This window comes from Pelodiscus sinensis, chromosome 11 (genome assembly GCF_052426305.1).
Source record: "Pelodiscus sinensis isolate ZL-2025 chromosome 11, ASM5242630v1, whole genome shotgun sequence".
NCBI lineage: Eukaryota > Metazoa > Chordata > Testudines > Trionychidae > Pelodiscus > Pelodiscus sinensis.
The window spans coordinates 43,568,221-43,581,670 of NC_143062.1; the positions used below are offsets into that span (position 1 = coordinate 43,568,221).

A 13,450-nucleotide genomic window follows, 5' to 3' on the forward strand; every position below is an offset into this window, starting at 1 on the left:
TGTGGCCTCAATGCCTGTATTAAGGAAAGACCTATCGTGGTTTCTTGAGGAAAATAGCTCCCATTTTCTTCTGGAACTTTTCCCAGCCAATATATTTAAATGGAGTTTACTTAACAGAGTTTACTGACCAGGAGTGCTCAAAATCACAAGTCTGGTCCCCCAAAATTGAGAGACAGGCTTGAAGACCATGAGATTTTAAAACAAAAATAAATACGGGCAGAGAGAGTTCCTTTCACTTGGTTTCTAGTTCTGAGCTTTTAGGATGCACTTGTGTTATGTTTTCAAGATTTTTCTCCACAACCCTGAGGGTTAGAAAGTAACTGGATTTTTTGTTTGTTAGTTTAAATGGAAGCTGAGAATCCCATGTAACCTCTGTTAATCCCAGCAGCTGAAACGATAAAAAAGAAACACCAACTATCGTGAGGGTTGACAACACGGGGAGTTTAAAAAAAAAGTCTCCACAAATCTGTATGTTGTGGGATTGATGTGCTGATCTGAATGTCAAGAGCCGTGCGTGGTTCTGGCATAAGAGAATTAGCCATGGGAAGTTCAGAAATAAACTGTAAAGTCAGTTGGTACAATACGCCATCTTTGGTGGCCACTTCAGCAGAGGTGGTGAAGAATAAAACGAGGCTGTTGATTGACCTCATCCCCTAGAGAAGGTGCCTCTGTCAGGTTGTTAGGGTGACATGGAAGAAGCTTGTGCTGCTGTTAGCTGATGCTCTGAATACACACAGAGCTTTAATTTACAGTGCCATCCACACAACACCTGCCAAAAGCACTGAGCAGCCTTCCAAGAAACCAACTTTTTAGAGGTACCCTGGGCCTGTATTGCTTTCTCTAAATGCAGCATTACAAGATCTTTGCCCTCTGCTGCTGTGTGGATGCTGCACTCCTCTCTAGCCATGCACAGTGGCGCGCACACCTAGAAATTCTGAAAGAGGAATGGAAAGTGTCTGGGACACAGCCTTGCACTGGAGAGTGATTGGCAGCCTGGCTCTCACAGAGAAACATGAACTTCCTCCATGAAGTCAGCTTGTTGAATTCAAAAATCAAGACCGTTGTTAGTGAATCAGCACAGTACATTCTTTACATGGAAAAGTCATGTGTATGCCTGTTCCTACCACTGCCAAAGCATGCAGAAATCCTGCAGAAATGAGGCGTGCAAGGTTCAGCTGATTGATTAATGGAGCATATAAACCGGAAATTTTAACCATTTCAGTGCCAACTATCATTGGGTGCCAGTTTGTTTATGCAAAAATTGATGTGTGCTGCATTTACTTTCACTAGAGTATTAACTATCAGAGGGGTAGCCGTGTTAGTCTGAATCTGCAAAAGCGACGAGGAGTCCTGTGGCACCTTATAGACTAACTGACGTGTAGGAGCATAAGCTTTCGTGGGCAAAGACCCACTTCGTCAGATGCCCACGAAAGCTTGCTCCTACACGTCAGTTAGTCTATAAGGTGCCACAGGACTCCTAGACTATTAACTGTTTTCCTGCAACATGTCAAAAATTGAATTTCTGATAGTTTGAGGATGGTTTTTGTCCCAAATTGGACCAAAAAATCAAAATATCCAAACTTTTCACACAACGAAAAGCTCAGAAAGAATTCTGTTATAGAGGTTGAAAAGTTTTATTCATTTCAACATTTTCAACCAGAACAAACGTTGGCATTCCCTAACTGAAATCTTTCATTTCACTTTGCCAACTGAAATGGAAATAATTTATTTTGCGTCTTGTGGATGTTAATCTCTGTGTCTACATACCCTCTGCAGCGTTTCATGGGAATTGTAGTTTTAGGTTAATTCAAAACGATACATTTCATTTAGGTTTTCACTACGGAAATTTTACTGAAATTAATGTATTTTTCCCCTTGCAGAAAATGTTGATTTTGACTATACCTTTTTTTTTTTTCAACAGAAAAATAGTGGGTTAGAAATTTTTTACCAGCTCTAGTAAAACCTGATTATATTAGGTTCATTTGTTTTTTCATGCCTAGAATAGATGGGTTGCCTAATAGGAGTGGATTTCTAACTAAAGTCTGGACAAAATTCACTGGAAACTTAAAAAAAAAAAAAAAAAAACACCATTGTCATTCAGACAAGAGGTTTCAATTCTGCAAATGCTCAAGGCAGGTTTCCTGTATTCTGCCTGGATTCCACGGTATTTTTTAAAGATTGAATACCATCTCTTCTTTTCTTCCACAGCCTCGTTTCCCCATTAGCCTTGATATTGTGCTCGCATTGAATGATTACACTGGTGTACAGCACAGTATTTTATAGAATTGCCATGTGAGAAGTCTTATAGAGTTACATTGCTAAGTAGGTGGAATATGGTGCAAATTAACATGTTGTTGGGCAGCAAATCCCCAGTGGCTTTTCTTTCTCTGGAGACTAATACATGCATCTGTGATTTAGCAGCAGTAACTTTTGTATCGTTCTTATTTTTAGTGATGATAACACAAGAAAAGATTTAAAGGCACTGTCTGCGTTTCCTACCAAGACATTGCAGGAACATCCCTCACTCGCCTACTGGTAAGCTCCTCACTAATTTAGAAATGTAAATATGAGTAGCAATTAGTGGCCATCAGATCAGTTTTACACACTGTGGCTACGTCTACACTACAAGGTTTTTGTGCAAAAACAGCTGGCCACACCTCAAATGAGCTCTAGTGCAATTAAATGGGCAGTTAAACGGCAGGCAGAACTGAGGGCTTTTTCCGCCATAGGTAAACCTCCTTTTCTGAGACATAACTGCTTTTAGCGCTATAGCTATTGCACAAGAAGGCAAGTGTGGATGCTCCAGAGGGGTTTCTTGTGCAAGAAACTCCTATTTAAAAAAGCACGGGTGATCTGATGGCCATTCTGTGAATGGCCATCAGAGCTTTCTTGCACAAGAACGTCCATGCAGTATGGACACTCTCTTGCGCAAAAGCATATGGCTTTTGTGATGTGCTTTGAGGTGTGGACATGCTCTTGCGCAAGAAGTTTTTGTGCAAAAACTCTAGCGCAAAAGGCTTCTTGTGCAAGAAGCATGTAGTGTAGACGTAGCCTGTTTGTATAGGTTGTAGCATGTATTATAAATGGGTTTGATCCCCAGTCCTGTATCAAAACACTTCCAGCCTTTAGGAGTTCTGAATACAAATCCAAGCCTGGATTCCAGTGTGGTTGTTAGCCCCTACCTTTGTGACAGGATCAAACAAAATCTCTGGATCATCAAACGTGAGGAGGACTTGAAATCCAAACTCCAGCTCAGCTCTGAATTTTGCAGATGGCACCTGTTATTTGTATCAGGTGGAATTAAACCGTTCTCCAGGCATGGGGGGTGTCTGAAATGCAGAACCAGTTTCAGTTTTTGGCTTTGAGATCCTCTCTAGCATGTGCCCCTAGGTAAGAAATACAGCTCAGCATTTGTGATATGCGGAAACAATATTATTAAACGTTAAGATGCTTTTCATGTTCTAATTCATCCCTTTTATGCAGGTATAGTGTCATCTGTTTTATTTTGTTTCTAAGCTCTAACTTGTTTTTCTCACTTTGCCACTAACATTTTTAGAAAGATTTATTTTTTTCCTATGAAGTGCTAGGCAACAAAATCATTTGGCTTGTTTTTCATTTCTCTCTAAGTGCACTAGCGGTCTGAATGCATATTGTATTTCTGATAACAGCAGAACAGAATGTAGACACATTGATGGAGTGACACTGGTTTAAATTGTTGATTATATTAGGTTCATTTGTTACAAGGCTGAGACTAAAAATAATCTGTAGGACTATGTAGGAATTAGCTTTTCTTTGTCTTGCATATGTAACACTAGCCACTATCTGAAGTTCTGTAGGACTATGTAGGAATTAACTTTTCTATATAGGAATTAGCTTAGTCTTTGTCTCACATATGCAGCACTAGCCACTATCTGAAGTTCTGGGTTCTTTAGACGTTTGATATGAATTTATCCAGGTAGTGCCATTATCCTACACTAGCTTCTGCACCAAAGCTGGTTGATCTGAAATGATTACTTAATTAGACTCTGGAACATTGGACGATATAGTAAGAGTGAGACAGAAGGTTCCATTCTGCACAATGAAGAAATGGAGTCATCACAGAACTGAAACTACTGAGAAATTATCAATAAAGCACCTTTTGCGCATGCTAGGCATGGGTTTGAATATCATCAAATGTTACTACATATTTTTTAAAAATCACTCAGCCTCTAAATTGATTTTATGTTTGTTTTGCAGTGAGGACAGAGTAATTGAACATTATATAAAAATTAAAGGTCTGACCCGAGGACAAGCTATTATTCAGTGAGTGTATCGCTTATTTAAGTGGGGGGTATTTTCTGAAATACTTTCTCTTGCTATGTGGGAGCGCATGCTGTTCTAGTAATCATTCCTTGTGGACTTTCACCATTTATATCTGTAGCAATGGCATTTTTGATTGATAACACAGACAGCAAACTTATATTAACCCATGTATTAAATTCTGCATTTCACAAGTCCCCAGTTAAGATTTCACCTCATTTAAATACCTTCAATATGCACAAAATGATGATCGCCTCTTTTAATACCAGTACCAGAAGGGTTGCCTCCAAGCTTCATTTGCTAACAGTACATTTTTACCCCAAAACCTGAAGGAGGATGTCGAAATTAAGGTGTGTAAGGATAGCAAATATATTTACTGATTTTGGTTCCCAAAAGGTGAGTGACTTGGGGGCCATTCCAAAGCCAATTGAAATCAATGGAGAGATTCCCAGGGTTCCCGTTGACTTTGCTGAGCTTTCTTTCAGACTCTAGACGTGCTGAGTGGAGGCAAATGTAGTCTAAAATGTAATATGCCCAGAGGTTTGAGAAGAACTACATGGAGCAGACAGCATGCAAGTTTCCCCACATGTTCCTCTCACTGCACCTCTCTCCTAACCAGTAAAAGCCCTGCTATTAAGTCCTCAGACTCTTTCAAGTAGAAATGTAGAATAAATTATCTTTTCGGAGGCTCATTAACCCATTCAATTGCCAACGCGTTGAATCTCCTAGGCCCTTAATGGCATAATTGTATTATGAGTACTACTTCAAAACCACTTCTTTTTTGATGTTACCATAACGCTCCTTCCCATTTTGCCAAGTCATCAGAATTAAAGGAGTGTCGGTAGCTCTTTCCCTGCAGCATTGGATGTTTAGACGCAACAAATTCTGCATCTTGGCAGGGGGTAAGATGAGATCAGTGGTTTTCAAACTTTTTTTTTTCTCATGATCCAACTGAAGAAAATTGTTAATGCTGGGACCCAATATAATTTGACTAGAGTATGGGCTCCGTGGTAGGGCTGAGGAGAAGAGTTTTGGGGTGTAGAAGGGGACTCCGGCTTTGGGAAGGGGGTCAAGACTGGGGCAGGAGGGGCTCACCTCAAGCTTCTCCTGGTCAGCAGTACAGTTGCTAAGGCAGCTTCCTGCCTCTCCTGGCACCACAGACCATGCTGTGCCTCAGAAGCAGCCAGTAACAGGTTCCCTGCCAATGGGAGTGTGGAGCTAATACTCAGGGCAGGAGCAGTGCATGGAGCCCTATGCAGTCTCTCTCCCACCTACAAGTTTCTGGGGTACATCACAGTCTGCGGTACCAGGACAACCAAGTAGCCTGCTTTAGTAACCCCACTGGTCACATGATCCCCCTGCAGCAATGAGACCCGGTGCCTGACATTCCACGACCCAATATTGGGTTGCTTCCCATAGTTTGAAAACTACTGGACTAGATGACCTTGCGGTCGCTTCTAACTATATGATTCTAACATTTCAGACAAGACCTTTCAACGTGTAGGGCTAGTCTCAGCTTCTCAGCTCGTGATAAGAGAAGTTACAGGGACCAGTTACTTTATTTTTCACAATTTTGTTGCACTTCAGAAATTTTGCCATTGACTTCAGCTGGGCTGGAATTGTCCTCTGTTCCCAGGGGAGGGTGCTGAACCTGTCACTGAATATGCAAAAGATAAATGGCTTGCTCTCAATGCACATGTAAAAGATTATATGTTACTAGGCATTATTCTCCAGAACAACTCATCAGAAGCACTATAAATCTGTCTACAGGTACATGACCGTGGTAGAAGCTCTGCCTACATATGGAGTCCATTACTATGGAGTAAAGGTTAGTGACTCTTCATAGATCACACGATTGCGTTCTTGAAAAACAGTTTCATGGTGCAGCATCTACCTGTCAGGATTAAAAACTGGATTTCTGATTCCTACTTCATTCAGCGCTCTTACAGAACTGTCATCATCTTGGTGGCCTGCAAAGAGGGCAGAAGGGAATTTTACAGAGAGGGCAGAAGGGAATCATTTACAGAGAGGGCAGAAGGGAATCTTTCTTTAAAAAAACTCCCCAAACGTCCCTGTAATCCTGTCATCCTAATTACACTGGGTATCACGTCTAGCTTGCAAGAGGTTACACTTCTCCAGAGGCAGGGCAGATGGTTAATCAAGACTAGAAAAATGTGACAGAGAAAAGTCGAAGGGTATATCTCGGCTGTAGCCAGAGGTGTGGATTACAGCATGTGCAGAAATACCCACGCTAACTGTCCTTTACCTGAGTCAAGGCTGATTCCCCACTCTGGCACGATGAATGCAGAAGTGGGGGCCCGCAAATGTACCCCAAAACCTTATCTCTCCATCCTTTGGTATAAAACTTCCCCCCAAAATCCTAAAAACCTAGATTTGGGGGATAAAAAATCCACTGCCACCATCAAGTGCTTTTGAACCCACAAACAGGGGTGGACACTTGAAACCAACCAATGGGGCACCCCAAGCTCTTTTCTCAAAAAGAAAAAGAAAAAGCAAGTTTCCATCTGCGGTTGCTGTTCCCTAATCAGAGGCATGCAGATCCCACAGGCAGATGTTCCAGGACACAGAAATGAACCAATACCAGGTCCAATAATAAAAAAGAAAGAAATGTATTTCTCAAAACAATACTCCTGTTTCAAACATAATGACTAGATGGAAAAGTCACCAATTAATAAACTCATGGGGGACTCCCATGGGCCAAAACTTAGTTACAAAGGAGAGGAAAACCCATTTGTAAATGCACAGACATCAGATTCCCATTCCTAAACAATAAAACCTAATGGATTTATCTAGACTTTGCCTTACTTATAGATGGTGAAGAGTCTTTTCTTGGAGAGGGATATGTTGTCTGTCCCCCTCAGTATCTGGAGAGTCAGCTGCCCAAGGACAAATCTCCCCAAACGTCCCTGTAATCCTGTCATCCTAATTACACTGGGTATCACGTCTAGCTTGCAGGTGGTTACACTTCTCCAGAGGCAGGGCAGATGGTTAATCAAGACTAGAAAATTCCTAACCAAAAATTCCTTTGTCCCAGTTTAAAATTCCTACCTGCATTTCTATTGGCTGATTGCTACCTGGCTAGGAACAGCTAGCCCCTCACTCCCCAGGCTGTTGCCCATCCCTCATGACCATGACAACCTGGCTCACTAAAAATATCCGTGAGAACATGGTGGCAGGGGCTGAAGTACTGGCTGCACAGTCGAATACAAACCAAGGGGATCAGGCAGGCTTGTGCAGCCTGCACCCCCATACTTGCAGAGCGATGGTAGCTTAATGATAGCACAGGCACATCTGTAGGAGCTGCAGACCAACCCCTCTCCCCCCCCCCCCGCTAACAAAGTTTCTGTGTATCTGGACAGTTTTTTTAGGAGGGTGAGGCAGTAGTTAAATAATACTGGAAACAAATCCTGCATAAATGGGCAAAGTATGGGCCGAAAAAGGCTTTCTTGCATGTTAGGGTGTCTCTCCAGCTGGGATCATGGCCAGTAACTATGGTAGATGAGGAGCATTCGACACCATGACCAGTAACTATGGTGGATGAGGGCCATTCGAGCAGTCTTCTGTTCTCTTTCTGCATTTATTTAGTTAGCTAGTTAGCTATCATGCAGTGCAGCTGTATTGTATACACAGCCATTGGCCGCACCCTCTGCTGCCTCACGGCCTTTCCTCCCCTACAGTCACTCATGCAGGGAGCAACACCCACATCTTCATTGCCTTTGCCCTGGCCAATAGACAGCTCCCATTTTGCCTCTGCTCCGTCTGAGCCGACAATGGCAGAGCCCTTGCATAACAATCTCGCTGCTTGATTGCAGGTTTGTTTGCAGAGTAACCCGCTGATACTTGTCACAGAATGAAACAAAAAATTCAAAGATTGTATAGTATTTACCTAACTCCTAATTAGACCTTGGCTCTTGTGTTCTTCCATTTTACAGGATAAACAAGGAATCCCGTGGTGGCTTGGCATCAGTTATAAAGGAATAGGACAATACGACTTGCAAGACAAAGTCAAGCCTAGAAAAGTAAGTTGTTGTATTTTTTGCTATGTCAAAATGTGTCTTTTTTTTTTTAAGCCATGACTAGTGAGAGTCCCAAGGAAAACGAAAGCTTTAGACACCATGAATTCTGGAAAATTGGAGCGGGAAAGCATATTTCTTCTCCAGCGGCGATACAAAAGCTGGGATCACATGTGCTGCTGATGAATGTAAAGGTCTCTGCACATTCACTACCAGACTTTTAACAACCTCACTAGATCATCCCACAGACGTAGCTAGGGGTCTCTGCTTTCCATGGGTTCAGAAGCATTGGTCCTGGCTTTAGTATTTCCTCAGGCAAAATCTCTCTTGATTTCTGTGGGTGGAGCGTGTGTGTGAAATGCCCAGCAGCGCCATCTGCATCTTTATCCACAGAAATGAACTGCGGATATCTGCACTGACATCTGCAGATGGGGATACCTGTGGCTATAAAGAAGATAGTTGCAAATTTGCAGTGTTACATAAAACGGCCATACTGGGTCAGAACAAAAGTCCATCTAGCCCAGTATCCTGTCTGCCAACCGTGGCTAATGCCAGAGGCCCCAAAGGGAATGAACAGAACAGGTAATCATCAACTGATCCCTTCCTTGTTACTCATTTTTGTCCCGTGACAAACAGAGACAAGGGACACCTTTCCTACCCATCCTGGCTAATAGCTATTGGTGGACCTAACCTCCATGAATGTATCTAGTTCCTTTTTTTAACCCTGTTGAAGTCCTGGTCTTCATAACATCCTCTGGCAAGGAGTTCCACAGGTGGGCTGGGTGTTGCATGAAGAAATACTTCCTTTTGTTTGTTTTAAACCTGTTGCCTATTAATTTCATTTGGTGACCCCTCAAAAATGAGCTGTGGATAACTGCATCCACATCCATGGGTATCTGCAGTTTGAGACAAAGCAGATATGCGCAGATTTTCAGGGCTCCCATGATCAGTGAATCAGGCCAGAAGACCAGTCCAGTGTCTTGCATGGGTGAGATATTGCTTGAACCCTTGGTGAGGCTGTATGCCAAGTTGCTGATTCCCTGGCTGTGTGTATTGGTAGGTGAGAGCATGTGCTGGAATGTCCGAGGTTCCTCTTTTTACCTCTCATCCATTCTGGGAAGCTGAGTAATTCCTGCCATGCGTCTCCATTTCTAAAGCAAAGCAGAGGGCCCTGTATCCCCTCACTGGCTCCCTACAAGCCGCCTATCAGCAAGCCCTAACAGGCACCACTGCTGGCAAGCTGTCCTACCACCCAAGCACGTGAGGTGCACGGGAACTGTTCTAGCTGACTGAGTCCCATTCAGAGCTTGGAATGAGCCCAGGATGTCTATAGAAAATTGGCTTCCTGAATTAGGTGGCGGGGGGTGGGGTGGAGATTCAGCATGTGCACAAACTGCTATGGGGGAGATACACCTGGTTTCTCTCTTGTAGCCGGGTCTCCTCTGTCCCCTGCATGTCTGAGTCACAGAAGCTATGCAGAACTAGTTTGCGGGTGTACTTCCTACCCCTGGGATCTGGGCAGGAGCGAGCATGCTGCCAGCAGCCCCTTCTTCCGATCAGTTTAGACCTTGGCAAAAGGAAACTGAAAATTGCCTTCTCTGGGCAATTGTTGAAAACACTCGATGGACGGAGCCAGTTATGTCCAGCACCCAGGGCAAGAAAGTGTGTGTGCAGCTAAACTAGTATTCGTTGAATTCCTGTTGTACCTGTGGGGTAACCGTTCTCCACGCCAGCTGGGCAGATTGGATTGCCACAGGTCGGCAAGGCCCGAATGCCAACCGCCACATCCGGCCGCCCTTACACCGGTGGCGCCCTTTTGTGTACGAATCAGTGGCGGGCTTTGCAATGGAAAAGTTGGCAGATCATTCACAGCAGCACCCCTTGAGTGCCTTGCTGTAATGTTAACAACCCCGTTTAGAGCACAGAACAAAGGGGCAGAGCAGCATGAAGATGGATGGAAAGTCCGACGCTCATAGACTCTTTGAAACAGTGATCTATTTTAACACAAGGCCATGGACCAGCAATGAGGGAGAAATGTGCCAACAGATTCTTGACACAAAGGGTGGGTCCATGTCTGGAGTGTGAAGCACCCTGCTCCAGTTAGCAGTGAGCATAATTAGGGTAGCTCTGTTTCCAGGGAGAAAGGGGTGCATAAGTAAGCAGAGGTGAACAGACACTGACTAGATTTGTGGGGAGGTAAGACACGGAGATCTATTGCAGAATTTTTTTATCTGCGCACAAAAGAGGTGCAGGCCATTTGCTCAGGTTTGAATTACAGTCACACTTCCTGTCATCCTCTGCCATTTGCCTGTGGCTAGAAATAGCATTGATTCATTTTTGGTATGTTTTCAAATCAGTGACTCTGAGAAGGTCAGTCCAGAGGGCGAGGAGGCTGTGTAGCTCATCGCAATGTTAGTCTACGTCTGTGGATACTCTGCACCACAACCCCAAACACAACCTTCTTTCCAGGCAGTGTGGGAGAGGGATGACCCAAGAGCCTGTGGACCAGGGATGGGCAAATATTGTGGAGCAGGGGTGGGCTGGATCCGGATCACTAGGGTAGCCTCTGGTGGGCCCCACACTGAGGTACTTACCTGCGCCTCCACAGGTACGGATGATCACAGCTCTCATTGGCCGCAGATTGCCGTTCCCAGCTAATGGGAGCTGCAATCGCCCGTTCCTGTGGAGGTGCAGGTAAATATAGTGGCAGTGGACCACCAGTGCCTAATCCTGGTGACCCACCACCTTTTTATTGCCCGCCCCTGAGGTAGACTGTCCATCTTTCTGCACTGAAGTGCTGCTAGCATTGGATTTTCAGGAAGTTTCTTGCTTTGCCTCTTCTGGCTGGAGCCAAACTGACAATAGCCCTCATGGCAGGCTCCACACAACAGTTATCCTGCTGTTGGGTCATGGATCAAAAGTGCTCTGATACGTATCCTTAACCAGTTGGGAAAGTGGTCAAGGAATCCTCCTTGTGAGCCACCCAACCAAGATAGCTACCTTAAAAAACGAGTGTGTGTTGGATTAACAGAGTAAGAGAGAGAGGGCGTGTTAAAATGCAACTGACAGCACGCTGGTTTGCTTGGTCTACAAAGATCCACAGATACTTGCTGGGGCTGGAAAGCTTCTGAGGTTTCATGCCTGGCCCTTTTAGCAGGTGTCAGAATTGCAGTCTGCTGGCTAAGTCCCAGCACCGTAACTGCATTCTGCCTACGCCTGTTCTCCGCATTCTTTAAAAGCTGCTGCTGGAGATGGCTTCATTTTTTGTATTTAATATTGTTTTCCGTTGATAATATTCAGTGGAATGTTGATTAGGCCACAATTGGAGTAGTGTGTCCAGTGCTGGGCACCACATTTAAGGAATTATGTGAAGAAATTGGAAAAGGTCCAGAGAAGAGCAACAAGAATGATTAAAGATCTAGAGAACATGACTTATGAAAGAAGACTGAAGGAATTGGTCTTCTTTAGTTTGGAAAGAAGACTGAGAGAGGACATAATAGCGGTTTTCAGGTATCTAAAAGGGTGTCACAAGGAGGAGGGAGAAAAATTGTTCTCCTTGGCCTCTGAGGATATAGGACAAGAAGCAATGGGCTGAAACTGCAGCAAGGGAGGTTTAGGTTGGACTTTTGGAAAAACTTCCTAGCTGTCAGGGTGGTTAAACACTGGAATAAGTTGCTTAGGGAGGTTGTAGAATCTCCATCTCTGAAGATATTTAAGAGCAGGTTGGATAGACATCTATCAGGGATGGTCTAGATGGTACTGGGTCCTGCTATGAGGGCAGGGGACTGAACTCAATGACCTCTCAAGGTCCCTTCCAGTTCTAGTATTCTACAATTCTATGATTCACTCATGAGAAACTCTCCAAGCCTGTGTTCAATTAAAACACGTTAACTAGACCCACTTGGATTGACACAATGGCAATGAAAGGACAATGGAAAACTCTTCTTAAAAGAGAGGACCCTCAGGCCCCCCATATTGCTCTAGGCATAGAAGGCCACACTGCATACTGAAGTCAACAGACTGGATCAGCGAGGCGAGCTGCAGTCCAGAGATAAAAAGAGCCTCACTGAAAGCAACTTCTGAAGCGAAGATGGATGAAATAATCTCTACATAGGTAATCCGCAGCTTGGAGAACACTTATGCATGTGTAAGGTTCTCCATGTGCACAGTCCCATAAAGCAGCTACCTACCCCTTTGCATGAGTGTTGGCAGGGCCAGCACCTCGGTTTGTCATCAAGGGCCCAGCCTTCGTGTGAACAGTCCTGTTAAAGCTAATGGAAGTGTTCACGAAGGAACTCCTCGCCTGAGGAAGGCTTTCCCGCCCCACCAGCTGTCCGTGATTGTTTCTTCACCCAGCCATCACTTACATCTTTAAAAACAGGAAAGCCCAGCCCACTGTTGGTTACATTTTGACATGGCAGGTCTCACTTCCTGTGTTAATCAGCTGCACACACACTTCTGATGTATCTAACTTGAAGGGTGGCGCAGTTTTGTTTTTTTAATTTTATTGAGGCTATTGGGGTCACTAAAAGAAAGATCCTGCATAAACGTCAGAGTCACAGTAATGTAAAACTGGAAGGGTGCTCAAGAGGGCATCTAGCCTGCCCCTCACGTTAATTATGACCGATACATTGATTATGTTTGGAAGTAGTTTTAAGCTGACAGAACTGTCACTAACTTCAGTAGGCAGGACTGGCTTTTTTCCAAGAAGCCCAGCCTGCCCTTGATATTAGTAGCAGCTCTGTCACTGGCTATGGGGGAGCTGAGGAAATCGCTGTGTCCCAGCGCTGAGATATGCCGATGAGGTTTGGGAGATTTTTCTGGCTTACATCTCCAAAGGCCCAGGGAATTTCCATGAATGAGAGGAAATGGACCGACACATTAAGTGTCAGTATGGCTCAGGTGATAAATACTCTCCGCTCTGGGACGTAAGATCATTGAGATATTTGACAGATGGCTTCAGAACCCACACTCATTTTTAAACTCAAGCCCAGCATGCTGCAGTCCTGTTATGGCACCAAAAGCCTGCATTCAGACCATGAAGTAAGGTGTCTTCTGCTCATCTTTGTTGATTGTGCAGATGTTATCGAAAGATCCCATTCCAGATTCCCTGTTGA

General features: G+C 44.1%; 1 protein-coding gene across 4 annotated transcripts in view; it reads left to right on the forward strand.

Moving 5' to 3' along the window:
• Window positions 1-13,450, forward strand: part of FRMD4B (FERM domain containing 4B) — a 229,783-nt gene that overhangs the window by 182,176 nt on the left and 34,157 nt on the right. For all 4 annotated transcript variants that reach the window (XM_075938573.2, XM_014571990.4, XM_006120015.5 and 1 more), the window contains 4 exons: window positions 2,452-2,535; window positions 4,237-4,302; window positions 6,070-6,127; window positions 8,253-8,339. In XM_075938573.2, coding sequence (XP_075794688.2) covers window positions 2,452-2,535; window positions 4,237-4,302; window positions 6,070-6,127; window positions 8,253-8,339 — 295 coding nt within the window. The remainder of the gene's footprint in view (window positions 1-2,451; window positions 2,536-4,236; window positions 4,303-6,069; window positions 6,128-8,252; window positions 8,340-13,450) is intronic.